The sequence below is a fragment of the Macadamia integrifolia genome, chromosome 9 (genome assembly GCF_013358625.1).
Source record: "Macadamia integrifolia cultivar HAES 741 chromosome 9, SCU_Mint_v3, whole genome shotgun sequence".
In the NCBI taxonomy this organism is placed as follows: domain Eukaryota; kingdom Viridiplantae; phylum Streptophyta; class Magnoliopsida; order Proteales; family Proteaceae; genus Macadamia; species Macadamia integrifolia.
In genome coordinates, this window is record NC_056565.1 from 10,494,718 (window position 1) to 10,511,191 (window position 16,474).

The 16,474-nt window shown below is 38.0% G+C and overlaps 1 protein-coding gene across 1 annotated transcript; it reads left to right on the plus strand.

Moving 5' to 3' along the window:
• Window positions 1–9,539: 9,539 nt before the first annotated feature.
• Window positions 9,540–16,136, plus strand: LOC122089456 (UDP-galactose/UDP-glucose transporter 3). Its single transcript, XM_042659210.1, has 7 exons — window positions 9,540–9,828; window positions 10,474–10,571; window positions 10,739–10,872; window positions 12,491–12,521; window positions 13,755–13,858; window positions 14,764–14,885; window positions 15,527–16,136. Exons 1-7 carry the CDS (start codon window positions 9,725–9,727, stop codon window positions 15,930–15,932), a joined length of 999 nt encoding a protein of 332 aa, XP_042515144.1. The 5' UTR covers window positions 9,540–9,724; the 3' UTR covers window positions 15,933–16,136.
• Window positions 16,137–16,474: the final 338 nt, after the last annotated feature.

Sequence of the window (16,474 nt, forward strand, 5' to 3'; positions counted from 1 at the left end):
TTTGAAGACATTTTTTATGCATGGTACTATATAGGGTGTAAGTTATATTTCATTTATGTGGTCTATTGTTCTAGATTATATATTTCCTTAGTTGTATGCATTGCAGATAAATCATCATTTTTGCCTTCTTTTAATTATTAGGAGATTAATCTTCACGCCACCTGCATTATTTGCATTGCCTAAACCAAATCAATTGTGGCACACGAGACCACTCGATTTATATACAAAAGCCCCCATGGTCAAGGAGAAGAGAGAGTAATAATATTTGTGCTAATAGTATCATCTATATCATTTTTCCTAATCCTTAATATAACATTTCCTTAGTTGAACTGCAAATTAACTAATTTACATTTCGCCTTTATTTTTATTGGACAGAATTTTTTTCCCTAAAATAAAATTAACACGTGGTAATATAATAACATGATTGAAAATTTTGGGAACTTTATTTCTTAATTTTCTCATTTTAATATGATTTTGTGTGGGGTATTGTGAATAGATGGCTAGAAGCACACAACACGCAACTTTGAAGAATGAAATTTTCACAATTATTAATTATTATATGTGAACGCTGTTACGGTGTTACCTCTCTTTATTCATTAACTCTCCACAATCCAGATCCGGTTCTTCTCCAATGCGTCCAATGCCTCAATGTGTATCAGACAGTTGAAAAGACCTGAATATACATTATCAGGTTCTGCCAGCCGTTCAATGTGCATTGAACAAGATCTTGAAGCCCATAATCCATCCCCTAGCCCGTTAATACATTACTCAGTTCAGTTTTGACCTTTTTCCATTGTCAATTACGGATTATCATATGTTGTGACTAACAGAGAGCAAATTAATTAAATATTTTGTTACCAGCAGCCATATTCTCTCCCTCTCTCTCTCATATAAAATGATTTCACTGCCCTTGTATGTTCAAGACTTCAAGTATAAGATCATTCTACTGTATCATATTAGTGTGCTCCAACATATTGCTTGATGAGAGAGGCTTCAAACGCACTATTGTCGTGTAAGGCACTCAACACATTCCAAAAACTGAAAGCACCTAAGTAGAAGCCCCAAGGGGCTCCAACGTAGAAAAAGAAGACCTTGTTCCGATGAGAAAATCCTCACAAAGTTGAATTGTACTTAATTTCCCCTAAAATAAGGGGCAATCCAACATTAGATTGTTCCCCAGATTGTTTGGATTGAAGCATACGTGAGCAAGGCATTACCCATCCACAAAAGTTGTTGTACATTGGATCCATTGCTCTGAATGCATCCACAATGTATTGTGAGATGGTGCAAAATGGAGAAAAGTATACTGCCAATTAGGATAAAATATGAATTTTAGGATATTATTTCAACTCTCATTTATCATTTTATTGCAAGAAAAAAGTGAACATAAATGTACTAGGGCTAACAACAATACCATCTATCTACAAGCATTTCTGCATTTTTTGTTGTAAATATTGAAAATATCTTCTATAAATTAAGTTATAAATGGTGGTTTAAAATACCAACTCTTACCTAAATTTATCTTAATTGTAGTTCCTGGTTCCCCCTCCCTTCCAAAAAATTCATCTCTCTCTCTCTCAGTAATTGTTGATGTAGCGTGTGTGTACGTATAGGTACACATAGACAACCCCCTCACACAAGAGGGGGAGACACTTCTCTCTTAAGGAACCCTACTTTTAAAGTTCAATTCCTACATATATATATATATATATATACCTTAAGAAACTCTCTCAAATTTCTCATGTGGGACTAAAAAAATGCCCACACCTTTCAATTTTAAAATGTACTCAATAGAGTAAACATAAGAGGGTTCAAAGCGAGTGAGCGAAGGCTCTTGACTTGATGTTTTGAAACTTTAAACAACCGACAAAAATAAAGCCCAGATCACTGCCCCTCCTGTTTCTTTCTCCATTAAATTTCAGATTGCATTTGTTCTCTTTGCGTCCTCTTCTATCCCGTTTCCTTCTTCCTCATGCACAGAGAGAGAGAGAGAGAGAGAGAGAGTGAAGAATAATAAAGTTGCAAAGGCAGATGACCACTTGAGCAAGGTGGTCGTTTTGAAGATGCACAGTGACTAATGGCAAGGGTCGGAGTATAATCTGATATTATGCAAAGGATGTTTCTCTAATAATGACATTCTCAAGGGGGTGGTGCCATAAATTACCCTATAGATAATTATTTAAAAAAAAAAAGTATGATATACAGGTTGATATCTATTTTATATTGGTTTGGTTTCAGTTTGATTTCTATATCCAATCTGGTTTGAGTCAATTTCACAGTATTCCAATCCAACGATCAGTTTCAATTTCGTTCTAGTCAGTTCCTTGATTTTACTGATTGGGCTAGGGTTTGAACTCAAACCCCTCCCCGGGAAACCCCCAAAAGAATACAGTTGGCAAGCATCAAGGAGATATCGGTAGCTGCTGAATTGGATCAGATCAGACAACTTTGTCCTTAATTTTTATAAAAGATTGATTTTTCTCTTATGATTTTACCTCTATTCCAATACTGATAATTTGAATCGATCAAGTTTTGCTATATGTATCATCCATTACTGATACAATATGGCTGATATGACCAACACGACTGACGCAATACTAATACCTATAAGGCTAAAACCATGGTAAGCATTGACGTTGTCGCCAGTGACCCAGTGGTGTGTCATGTGTGAAGTGTGGAAAGGGCAAGAACTATGCATGCGTGTTTACCAGCAATTGGGTCAAGCCATCCATAATAGAGTTCTCAATGAAAGAGTCAGGCATTCATATTGAGTAAATTTGAAATAGACAAGCTGACAAGGTATCACTTACTGTCTTCTTTACAAGGTTTGACTTGGAAAACCTTAACAAACAGATGTGAAAATCGTCTAGAGTCGCTGGATTGGTGTAATGAGCATTAGGAGGTTGAGAGCCCTTTGAGGTTCGTGCTCAGATGTTCTCAGTCATCTGATGTTCACCACATTTCACTGCTTGTTGCAAAAAATATGGACTCAATAAACCCTCGTTGAAAGAGAACTTGAAACAATCATGGACTTGGTTCTCAAGGAAAATGGAGCCTACATATTGACAATGTGAAAGGACATTCCTACCTTTTCTCCTATTTTTCCCACATTTAATTTATTGATGATTGATCGAAGTTATTGGATATTTAAGTTATACATTGCATACAGTTATATCGAATGGTCCTAAAACTAGGAAATGAGAAAGGATATACTAGGGTTGTGACAAATTAGGGAGAAGAAGAATGAGAAAAAAGAAAATGATAGGGATGCAAGTTTGGCCTTGTCCGGCCATACCTTCCCTAACTTGCGTTGAGGGCAAGTCAGGGCTGAAAATCTTTGGTCCTAAGTTAGGGTTAGGCTGGTCCATGGTTGAGGCTTCGGTCTGAGCCTGGCCAACCCTGATTTTTATATAAAGTTTAAGCCTTGATTTTAGATAGCAAAGGAAACACCATTACATATAACAACAACAAATGGAAGTTTTAGGAAAAAATCTCAATAAATTAAATACATGGAAGAGGTGAAAGAGTTAGAGCTTTCTGTTTTAGTTAGTTTTTAAGCATCATTAGACATGGAAGTAAGGGTGTTAATCGGTTCGGTTTCGATTTAAACGGTGCAGATCGGTTCGGTTCACATTTATTTGACTAAAACCATAATCGCACCATTTATTAAACGGTTCCACTTTCTGAAACCGTGACCATTTAGTAAACGGTTTCGGTTTCCATGATTTCTAAATGGTGTCGGTTTCACGGTTTTAAACGATTTCGATTTTGGTTTATTCCATACGGTTTTGTAAAACGGTTCACAATTGGTTTGTTATAACTTGCAACCATCTTTAAACTGAAGATTATAAGCTTATTCAAAAATAATTGGCAACCACAAATAAGAGATTCTATATTAACGATGGTATGTCTTAATTTGATAATCTAGTGCTACTTCTTTGCATGACTATTCTCAAACATATAGAATAAATATTATACGATATCCAAATCCATCCTTCTACAGAATAAACTATTAAAATGACATGTGGTTTAGCCAAAACATCCCATCTGTGATAACAAATAGTAACATATATGGATTACAAGTTCATGATCTAAAGCCTAAACTTGAACTGAATTGAAATAAATCATACCAAAGCATGATGGACACTTAATTTAATTGTTAATTGTTATACGGATTACAGCCCCTGCTTTATTTTATTGTTATACAGATTAATTGGATCGGTTTAAACCATTTCAATTCGGTTTGAAACCAATGGGTTTCGCCGTTAAAACCGACTCGACTTGTTTAGCTATCGACCTAAAACTTGAAACCATAATCGCACCATTTACTAAACGGTTTTGCGATTTTGGTGTAAATGGATCGGTTCGATTTCGGTAAACGGTTTCGATTACAAATTCACATAAGGGATATTGCAAAAATGGAGGAGAAACAATATCGTTTTCTTTTTTCTTGTTTTGCTTCTTCTCCCTAACCTGTCCCAACCCTTGAATCTCCTTTTCCCTTCCCCAGTTAGGGCCAATCAAGGTCAACACCGCCCTGCCCTAAGGGTGAGTCAGGGTTGGATTTTTCAGGCCTTGAGTCAGGGTCAAGTTGAGCTTGGGCCCAACTAAGGGGACTCAGGGTTAGGCTGAGGTTTTCAAAAGCCTGGCCCTGCATCTCCTTCCTGCCCTCTCTCCCTCTCGATGCCCTCCGCTAGATCTCCCTTTCGCCCTTACTGTCTAGTTCAATTCTGTCAATCCCATTACTCATAGCTCTCAAATCCTTCTGCCCCCCCTCCCACAACTCTCACCTTCAGGGTCTACGCAACATGCCGCCCTTTCCCAATACCACCGCTCCAAAATCCTTCTTCTTCTACCTTTCTCCTTCCTGTCCGTCTCTCTACAACTTGTCGCCGCTGCTATCACCATCGCAACCTGACCTTCACCCTCTATTTTTACCGAAATCCCAACTCCCTCCACCCGCGACTGACCACCAGGCATTCCTCCCTCCCTCTGCTAATTAACATCCCCACCGAGGTGAGGGCTACTCTCATCTACAACCTCGCATCCTCACCCTACTTGAAATCCCACCTTTGTTTTTCTAGCAAAACCACCCTCACCATGCACTAAGGGGTGTCCAAAATCCGGCCTACAAATTGAAGTAGTAAGGTAGATTGACATCATAAGCTTACATTCATTCATCCCACAGGCTATGGGCTGTGCATCTTCAGATCGATCACCTTGCTCAAGTCATCATCTGCCTCTGCAACTTCATTATTCTTCATTTTCTCTTGTGATCTGATGTACTTATTCTCTCTCTCTCTCTCTCTCTCTCTCTCATACACACACACACAAAAGGAACAAATGCAATCTGAAATTTAATGGAGAAAGAAACAGGAGGGGCAGTGATCTGGGCTTTCTTTTTGTTGGTGGTTTAAAGTTTCAAAAAGCCAAGTCAAGAGCCTTAGCTTTCTCGAGCTTTGAACCTCTTACGTTTACTTTATGGGTACAATTACTGTACCTATTTACCTGATTTCTACAATCAACAAAGATTAAGGGCCCGTTTGATTTTGTTTGTAGAAACGGTTTTTTCATTTTTCTGTGCTCAGAAATGGAAAAACACCCTAAAAACCGTTTGATATTTTTGTTTCGTTTCACTTGTTTTTGGAAACAAAAATAGAAATTTATGCACATTTCTATGTCTAGAAATAGGAATGGAGAAATAAGTTAGACTTGTTTTTCGGTTTCTAGAAACAAGTGGGAGCGACAAAAATTGTGAAAAACCCAACACTTCACTCAACCTACCCAAACCCCCAACCCATTGTTGAAACTTCTTGCTATCCAAATGTGGCGATTCCAACTTGGTTGTGCGAAACTCATAGTTTTGGATTGCCTTCATCCTTCTGAAGCTCATCTTCATAAAGCATACTTTTAACTCCAATGTCATGCTTTCAGTCGTTAGTTGCATTCCTATAACATTGTGCTTTCACTCATGTCTTGAACTTGACTACAATGTTGAAAACGTTTCAGGAAACAGAAAAATCAAACACCTTTTTGCATTTCCAAAAATCGTTTCTTGCTGTTTCTAGACACAGAAACATGAGAAATAAAATCAAACGGGTCCTAATACTTAAGGTATGTTCATCAATTGGAGTTGTATCTTGTTACAAATAAGTTTAATACTAACTGTTTTAATATTACGTTAACAACACATTTTAATTAAAAATGCCCCATACATTACCATCTTGTAGGAAAGAAAGTAATAAGAGGTCTTGCAATTTGACAAAGATTGATTTCATGGTAGTCTCCTCTGTCTAGAGAGAGAGAGAGAGAGAGAGAGAGAGAGGAATTTTTTGGAAGGGAGGGGGAAACGGAGTCCAAGAGGAAGGGGAAAGGTAGAATAAGAAAAAGAAGGAAGACTGTGGAGCGGTGGTATTGGGTTAGGTTATGTAAGACAATAGTTACAAACGAATAAGATCTTTTATGTTTCATCTAACGACCAGTATATGCCACCATGCCTTTTTCCCAAGTAATCCGCTAGCATACCCAACCTTTTTCGTTAAAAAGAAATTAAAACTAAAATATGGCATACACCCTTCACTAAAGAAAAAAGATAGTACAAGTCATAAGTACCAACTATTTTATATATATATATATATATATATATAATTAAGATAAATTTAGGTAAGAGATTGGTATTTTAAACCACCATTTATAACTTAATTTATAGAAGACATTTTCAACAAAACATGCAGCAATGCTTGTAGATACATGGAATTGTTGTTAGCCCTAGTACATTTATGTTCACTATTTTCTTGCAATAAAATGATAAATGAGAGTTGAAATAATATCCTAAAATTCATATTTTATCCTATTTGGCACTATACTTTTCTCCATTTTACACCAAACTCACAATACATTGTGGATGCATTGGGAGCAATGGATCCAATGTACTACAACTTTTGTGGTTAGGTAACGCCTTGCTCACATATGCTTCAATCCAAAACAAGCAGGGGAACAATCTAATGTTGGATTGCCCTTATTTTAGGGGAAATTAAGTACAATCCAACTTGGTGAGGATTTTCTAGTTCTTCTTCTCTCTAACCCGTCACAACCCTTGTATCTCCTCTCTCATTTCCCAATTTTAGGACCAATCGATAGAATTGTATGCAATGTATCACTTAAATATCCAATAACTTTGATCAACCATCAATAAATTAAATGTGGAAAGAAGACAAACCTTGTAAAGAAGACAAAAAGTCACACCTTGTCAGCTTGTCTATTTCAAATTTACTCAATATGAATGCCTGACCCTTTCATTGAGAACCCTATTATGGATGGCTTGACCCAATTGCTGGTAAACACGCATGCTTAGTTCTTGCCCTTTCCACACTTCACCCATGACACACCACTGGGTCACTGGCCACAACGTCAATGCTTTCCATGGTTTTAGCCTTTTCGGTATTAGTATTGTGTCGGTCGTGGTGGTCATTTCAGCCATATTGTATCGGCAATAGATGATACATATAGCAAAACTTGATCGATTCAAATTATCAGTATTGGAATAGAGGTAAAATCATAAGAGAATAATCAATCTATTATAAAAATTAAGGACAAAGTTGTCTCATCTGATCCAAATCAGCAGATACCGATATCTCCTTGATGCTTACCAACTGTATTCTTTTGGGGGTTTGCCGGGGAGGGGCTTGGGTTCAAACCCTAGCCCAACCAATAAAATCAAGGAACTGACTAGAACCAAATTGAAATTGGTCGTTAGATTGGAGTACTGTAAAATTGACTCAAACCAGATTGGATGTAGGGAATCAAACTAAAACCAAACCAATATAAAATAGATTAGATATAACAACTATCTAGCGTAGTTGGTGAGCTATGGTGTGTAAAAAACCCATGCTCACCAGGAAGTCTCAAGTTTGAACCAAAATTGAATAAAAAAAAAAAAAAAAATTGAATATTTTGTTATTGGTTTGATTTTGAATTCACCCATTCTCATACCAAAATGGTGAAACCGAACAAAATGGCAGTCTCAGTGAGAAAGGCATCCATAAAAGGCTGTGTGGCTTCTGTGCCAATTTAAGAGACCACAGGTGGGATTTTCGCCTCTTAGGTGGGGCAGGGCTATCATTTTGCCCTCCCATGTGTCTTGACACAGGGGTCACGTTGTCTTTTACGGTCCTTTTTCTCTTTATACTATTAGGGAAAAAAAACGCTACCCACTTGTGCGTGTCTATGTCTAGACACCCATTGATCGGCACACTAAGCAATGGCTCTGCAACCGGATAGCATTCTCTTACCCATATTATTATCATCTTGAAATGTATAATTGTACAAACCCAATCCCAATCGTAAGGATTAAAGAGAAAATTCCTTTCCCTTTTCTATTCGATCATTTACATGATGGTTACGGGAGATGTACCAAGAGTTTTGTTTATTAATTTATCCCTGTCATAGTTTTATATAGGGGTGTCAATCGGTCGCGCTGAGTCGGTCTTGGTCAGGCCTGACGGGCCTATGTTCTCGGACCATGATCTACCTATTTAAGGAATGAGTCGGTCTCGGTCTGTGTCGTGTCGGAAAAAGAAGCCTGGATGCAATTGAGAGGTAAATGATCATCCTATCCCTCATGAAAGACAAAAATCCTCCCCCATTTTCTTTGAGTGAATGAAAAATATATTAAAACAGGAAAGAAAAATAAATACAACATACAAAGCCATATTGGCTAGATGAGGGAGAAAACCCTACCAAGCTCTGCAGGAAAGGACCTCAACTCCTAAGAGAGGGGAGGGGGAAGGGGAAGAAATAAGCATAAGAAGGAAGGGATACAATGGGGGAGGAAGAAACCAGCAAAAGGAAAGGGAAACAATAAAAAAAAAAGAGGGAAAAAAAAAGAGAATGATGCAGCGAAATGGGTTTTGAGGGGTGGGGATGGGGGTGACAAAAGAGTGGAAGACATCTAAGGAGGAGAGAAGAGTGGAAGGTCTCAAGAAAATACTAGGAATCGATTTCTATTTGTATTCAGAAAAACGATGAAATTATGAATATTTTTGCTTCACATCAAAAATAATAGCATCCCTAATCTGCTCTAGTGAACATGAATTGGTAGTCCATCTTCTTTTATTCCTTTCGTCTTGATGCAGCTTGTCCTTTAAGGAACTTTCTCCCTCTGTATTTCTTGATATCGTTTATGTAAATAACTAGAGGGAAAGAGAACGCTACAAAACCAACATAGACCAATGGGAACGTGTGCTAAGACATCCAACAAGGGAGGGCAGGGTGGTCATTTCCCTACACCTGTGCCTCTCGCGGAGGAGCGCACGATCGGATAGTTTGAAAGATCGCCATGCAATAGTATTGCGCTGGCGGGGATACAATAGCCTCCCTACCCTTCCAGCTCGATTGACCACACCTCTGGCCTGTGACGACTGTCCGCGTCTTCCTAGCCAATAGAAATGCAGATTTGTCTACTTCCATCAATCAAAGATCGCCACGTGTAAAATTGAAGTTGCTTTGGCTTGCTCCTTGTAGAAAGCCATCGCCCCATCTGGAAGGTATTTGCCGTTACTTTCGCGATTCGATCTGCCACCTTCCCCCCGGCTGTGCCCCTCTCCTTCTCTTTTTCTTCTTCTTTCTTCCTCCTTCGATCTCTGCTTCTTTCTGATCTCACTGAAAACCGCCGGGTCTTGTGCTTGGTGCCGGATCTGTAGGTTCCGGCGAGCTCTCTTCAGGAATGGAGGGTCACAGCTCCGGAGTCGGCCGCATCATTGTGCTCATCTTCTGCGTTGCAGGAATTTGGTCAGCTTATATCACTCAAGGAGTGCTTCAGGAAACTCTGTGAGTCCATTCTACGGAACCTCTTAATTAATCAACATTGTTTTCTTTCGCTTCAATTGATCTAACTTCTTAATTTGGCCCTGTTGGGTTTTACTACTTGTGTTCTTAGCTACCCTTTTATTTCTTCTCTTAGAATATAATCGGCATTTGGTGACTGAAATTCCATGTAATTTTTCTTTATTAAGATTACCATTGAGTGATCTAAAACTTGCAAAACCTCAGGATTAAAGTTCAGTAGTTCCAGACCTATGGAACTGAAATCATTGAAGAACTGAAAGTTATTGTTAAGAAATTAGAAATTCTGTTCATTGGGATATGGGGCTTTGTGATGATTTTGATTCTAGAAAATAGTGATGACATTTGCACTGAAAAATGTGGAAGATTTTATACTTATACAATTTTTGCCTGAGAAAGCCTTGCTCATTGCCTCGAATGAGAGGGATTCATTTTCACTTCTAATTTTGTGCTTATTTTTATAAATTAGAAATATCAGGCTAGGAGGTGCCTTCTGCAATTTACTAGAATTCTTCTCATTTCATTTTTATTTTTAAGAGAGTTTCTGTCTTATTTGGACACGGGAGGGTTGTCCTTGGTTGATGAAAAAAAGGAACCAGACTCTCAATGATCATTTCGTCTGGTTTTCAGGTCTACCAAACGGTTCGGACCAGATGGGAAACGGTTTGAACATCTTTCGTTTTTGAACCTGGCACAAAGTGTAGTTTGTTTAATTTGGTCATTTATGAGTAAGTCTTGATTTACTTCTTTGCTTTATTCTTATAATTTCATTTTTTTTTTTCATTTAGTCTTATCCTTTAATGCCAGGTTTCACATATCTATCACTGTAGAAGGAAGACAAGGCTAGATTTATCTGAATTTGGTATTTTGACTTTTTTCATTGGGTTTTCTACAGTGATTAAACTCTGGTCTAGAAACAGCAGAGCTGGGGGTGCTCCATGGTGGAGTTATTGGAGTGCAGGAATCACAAACACGATTGGTCCAGCTATGGGAATTGAAGCTTTAAAGTACATCAGTTACCCAGCCCAGGCATGTGTAGCTTATTGCCTCATTTTGACTTGACGATTATGTTTTGTTACTTCAGGGAAATTTTGGCATTTCTATTTATCTTTACTAAGTTGATGCTCCTTTAATGTTTCCTTGATTTATGTAAGTTGGAAACATGTTTAGACACACCCAACCCACCTTCCAAAAAAGAAATGTACTAATCCATAACTGCCAAAAGTTCAAATGCAAATGGTAAAAGAGATGAGTACAGGTTTTTATGGGCCTCAAATTTTATAACTCAATAAATAAAGGATGGACGGCTGTTGTTGTGCCCAGGTAGGATTAAAATGACTCTAGGAGAAGTGGTGATGAACTAGTAACAATTATGGCTCTGAATAGAGCTGATTGGAGAAAAAACATCATATGGCCGACCCCATTTAGTTGGGATAAGGCTTTGTTGTTGTTTGGTAGAACAAGGATGGGCGCCACTCTCAGGCTGAGTCACCAGAGAACGAGCTATGCAAGATATTCAGTCAGAACCTGTCTAACTCTTTATTTTTTTATTTTTCTAAAATACTATGACATTTGTAGTTGAACTGGATGGAACTCACTCCTATGGATTGAGCATATAATACTCCCACTGTAAGAGCCTGAAGATCCACTTCTTCAGCTGATCAGAACATTCACTATGTGCTGCATTAAAAATCCCATTAGAATCACAAATGACCGTTCTGATTCCCTTTTTCATCCTGCAAATAACTCTAATCAGTGTTTAGTGTGACATAATTAAAATGTGGAGTTTTAATGTGGACAATTGCATGTCATGAGTTATCTTCCAACTCATTACAGGTTTGGAAGCATCCTACCAAAATCTTAGACTTCGCTGATTAGTATTCCTTATTGAGATTCTGTTCGTCAAGTCATCAATCACCTGCTAATGTCAATACACCACCTCATTCTGTGTCCAGATTCCAGACATTATCATCCCATGGCAGTCATTATCTGAAGTTTTTCATATTTAGTCTACTTAGTGAGAGACCCAATTGTTAAAAGCTTTTGGAGGTGGTTGAAACTGAAAATGCATTAAATTTGCATCCGCCAAGGACCAAAACCGAATGAACAATAAGATCCTTCACAACCTCAAGTAGTCAGGTACCAAAAAACACAAATTATCAACAATCAGCAAAATGTTTCCAAAGTAAAAAATTTGATCCTTGGAATATCTTTGAGTTTCTAAAGTGTTTCTTAAATCCTGGAATAGAGTTACAATTAAAAATCTGTAAGCATTCTTACAAGTGAAAGAACATGTCTTGTGAAAAGGAGTCATAAATCATCTTGATAACTTTCTGAGTCTTAAAACTGGCAGAGTTGCTTAGGGAAAGCTTGACCTGATAGAACTTAATGTTTGGGTTCTTTCATTGTATTTTGGTATATTGATGTTTAAATGGATAATAAAAAATAAAAGAAAAAGAAGAAGAACAAGTCCTTGATGTTCTTTAGAGAATGATATTTGCATATTGGAGAGTTAATCATGCTCTGACATGGGTGTGGGTGCTATCCCTTGCAGTCCTTAATCTTATGAAATATTGTAAATATGAAAATAGGAGGCTAAACCGAATGAATTAGTCCTCTTATGCTGATGCTATTCTCTAACTTGCAGGTCCTGGCAAAATCCTCAAAGATGATACCAGGTGAGGTGTTTATGTGCTTGCGCATGGACAGATTGTTTGAATACAATAGTTGCTACCATACTGTCTTGATTTAAGTTGTACAAGTTATGCTTGACATATTTTTCGGAAAATTTGTGTTTCTACTAATGAAATAAGATCATATTTCCTGCTTTATTACTGGACAATGAGGTGGCCTCTTTTGGCAAGCTCTACCATGGATCTCTTGTGTTCAGTAATTTAGGAGGCTGAAAGATGAAAAAAGGATGTTGGGTTCAAAAGGAGAAATTATGTTGATCTAATATTAACCTTTGGGTAGTATAAAGGTGACTTCTTCAAAGCAATTTATTGTGCCAATGTAAAAGCGTCTTAGGAGTCTAGCTAGCAAACAGACAAGAGTAAACAGGGTGCAGTGAGTTAATCCAAAAACTGCTATTAATTATGTCTTTTGCAGGGATTTCAGGTTTGTAAGATCAAAGATAATCTTTCTATAATTTGAAAAATAAGTTGAGTGTTTGGGTCCGGGGGGAAATTCAGGGAAGAGAATAATTAGGGTTTTACAGAAATCTCAGGTGATCTTTTGGTTTGTTCTCAGGGATTTTTTTTTTTTTTTTTTTTTTTTTTTTGAATAAATGATAGAAATAATTTGGGTTTCTCTTATAAGGATATCTTTCATATTAAGAACTAATTTAAAGAAAAATTTTAATTAGCGTAAATGTTGAAGGATGAGAATTTAGTAAAGGTTGCTCCATTGCGGCCTAGTGGTTCCAGGTTTGAGTCGGGAAACAGCCTCTCTGTGAAGCGGGGGTAAGGCTGTATACATACACTATAACTAACCCAGATACCGCAGTGGCAGGCACCTCATGCGCTGGGTACGCACTTATTGAACAATAAGAATTGGTAGAACCACTGAAGGCAATTGCATGATATTGTGTCCCAATTTGTATTCTTAACAATAATTTAGTCGAACTATTGATAAATTGATTTATCCCCACAAAATAGTTGTGGGCTAATACTGAGCTAGAGTTACTGAACATTGACAAGTGAACTCTGAAGTCTGGATCTCCGAATAATTGCAACATCTAAATATGGAATTTCAGTTTTTCACTTTATGATAAATCAGGAAAAAACATTCATGCTCTGTCTTACGCTTACCACTCAATGCTTTCAGCTAGTGATGAATGGATTATATTGAGTTAGAATCACTGATGCATTTTGCAGTGATTCTTATAAATTTAGTGATTGACATTCTTGCAGTGATGCTGATGGGGACACTAGTTTATGGTATTAAATACACTCTTCCTGAGTATGTATGCACTTTCCTTGTTGCTGGAGGGGTATCAGCATTTGCACTTTTAAAGGTGAGGAGTTTTAACCTTCTCTTGGTTATGTTCTCATATAGAAGCAGAAAAGTTTCTTCATCAACATGGCTTTTTGCTTAAGTTGTGGGCTGGTGGCCAAATAAGCAAGTGATACAGTCTTAGCTTTCAGGCTCAATGCATCAGTGGCCACATTAGCCTTACCTGGATGGTACTGTATGTCACAGTCATAATTTTTTATGAGTTCCAGCCATCTCTTTTGTCTCATGTTCAGATCCCTCTGGGTGAAGAAGTACTTGAGACTTTTGTGATCACTGAATATCTCGCACTTTTTCCCATACAAATAATGGCGCCATATCTTCAAGGCAAAGATAATTGCCACCAACTCCAGATCATGAGTGGGATAGTTCTTCTCATATTCTTTCAACTGTCTAGATGCATACGCCACTACCTTGCCGTGTTGCATAAGAACGCAACTCAGCCCAACTCTGGAGGCATTCGCATAGACTGTCATTTCACTAGTGCCCTCTGGTATTGTTAGTAGTGGGGCTGACACCAATTGTTTCTTTAGTTCCTGAAAACTGTCGTCACACTCCTTTGACCATTCAAATTTCACTCCTTTTCTGGTAAACTTGGTCATTGGTGTGGCAATTCGGGAAAAATTCTCAATGAATCGTCGGTAGTAGCCTGCTAATCCCAAGAAACTTCTGATTTCTATTACATTCTTGGGAGCTTCCCACTCTACGATTGCTTTTACTTTTCCCAGGTCAACTTCGATCCCATTCTCAAACACTATGTGCCCTAGAAATCCAACTTGTTTCAACCAAAATTCACACTTGCTAAATTTTGCATAGAATTTGAACCTAGTTTAGCAAACTAACGGACTTACCTATTAATCCTTGTTCTAATTCTTATCTTTTTTTCTTGTTCATTTGGGTTGATGACAGACTAGTTCAAAGACCATAAGCAAGCTCGCGCACCCAAATGCCCCCCTTGGGTACGGGCTGTGTTTCCTGAACTTAGCTTTTGATGGATTTACAAATGCTACACAGGACTCACTAACAGCAAGGTACGACAGTTATATAGGGTTGTTGGAGGTGATTATTTTGTAGTATGCTTAGCTGCTTTGGAACTTGTTGATCCTTGGCATTTCCCAAGTTGCTATAAAGTTGTACATCATTGCTAGTGATAATATATATGTATGTTTCCTCTTGGTAAGAATGTTATCTCATTCCCTATCTGGGGAAGATTAGATGTGATGCTTCATTGACACTCAATTCTGCCCTTGTCTGCAAGAACATAATGGGATAAGATATTGTCTCCTGAACTTAGATATTGGCAAGAAATGCAGTGGCGTGGATCCAAGACCCATGACCACAATATTTTTTTGCAAAGATATTTAAAAATGTAATAATGGAAAGAATTTATGTTAAAAAGCTTAGCAGTTGTATAAACACCAGAGAAGAGGTAACACAGGCAATCTTGCTAGACGTCAGGAATGTGTTTTTAAATTTCTTTCGCTTTCACTGTGTAAAGTACCAAGGGAATTTGTTTTCTTTCAAGATGAGAAGTCATTCTTGCCATCAATCTGATCATCTGTCTGCATTCATCCACTCTTCTATATATGCCTAGAGGGTAGTACCTTCTACATATGTATAGAAAGCATGTACCATGTTCTCTGGTTGAACCAAACTGCTTCCTCTTGAACAGGTATCCAAAAACAAGTGCTTGGGATATAATGTTGGGAATGAATCTATGGGGTACCATTTACAACTTGATCTACATGTTTGGTCGGCCGCATGGAAGTGGATTTGAGGCAGTCCAGTTCTGCAAACAGCACCCTGAGGCAGCATGGGACATCTTCGTCTACTGTCTATGTGGAGCAGTGGGTCAGAACTTCATCTTCCTAACTATAAGCCGCTTTGGCTCACTTGCCAACACCACAATCACCACCACCCGCAAGTTTGTGAGCATTGTAGTGTCTTCACTACTGAGTGGCAACCCCCTGTCAGCAAAGCAATGGGGGTGTGTTATCTTGGTCTTTTCTGGGTTGTCATACCAGATCTACCTCAAGTGGAGGAAGCTGCAGAGACGGGAGAAGAAAAAACCCATGTAAGGAGAGAATTATTAACAATAGTCTTTTTGTTCCTCTTTTTCTTTTTTCTTTTCTTTTTCCTCTTTCCTTGAAATATGGGTCTAAGCCTAAGGTTTAGTAGCCCCCTGATTTAGATTTTCAAGAGTATTAATGTAATTGAACAGTAAAAATGTGTACATTTACATTTTTGATGCATGAACTACATGGTCTTTAATTTTATAAAAAGATTGCACACTGTAATCAGAAGAGAGAGAGAGAGAGAGAGAGAGAGAGAGAGAGAGAGAGAGAGAAACCTGCGATTGTGGAGCGAAGAGAGTCCCAATCAACAAGATGGGACTGCCTTCATTCATTAAATAGAACAACCATTACATATCTCCTAGGAAAGAACAAGACAAAAACAGAATAGGAAACTAATTTACTAACATCTATTCGGTCCTAATAGGACTAGGAAACCCCAAAGTCGCGACTGCTCCTTCTTGCCATAGACTTCTAACACGCACATTTAAAAGGGGGGAGGAGGGGGGGGGGGGGCGGAACTGAAATTTGATGTAGTCTGCATCTAG

What these genes read in the sequence shown, in the direction of transcription:
- LOC122089456 (XM_042659210.1), top strand. Translation starts at nt 9,725, where the DNA reads ATGGAGGGTCACAGCTCCGGAGTCGGCCGCATCATTGTGCTCATCTTC. An exon ending in TTTAATTTGGTCATTTATGA is followed by an intron (nt 10,572 to 10,738) that starts GTAAGTCTTGAT and finishes GGTTTTCTACAG; the next exon opens with TGATTAAACTCTGGTCTAGA. An exon ending in CAGGACTCACTAACAGCAAG is followed by an intron (nt 14,886 to 15,526) that starts GTACGACAGTTA and finishes CCTCTTGAACAG; the next exon opens with GTATCCAAAAACAAGTGCTT.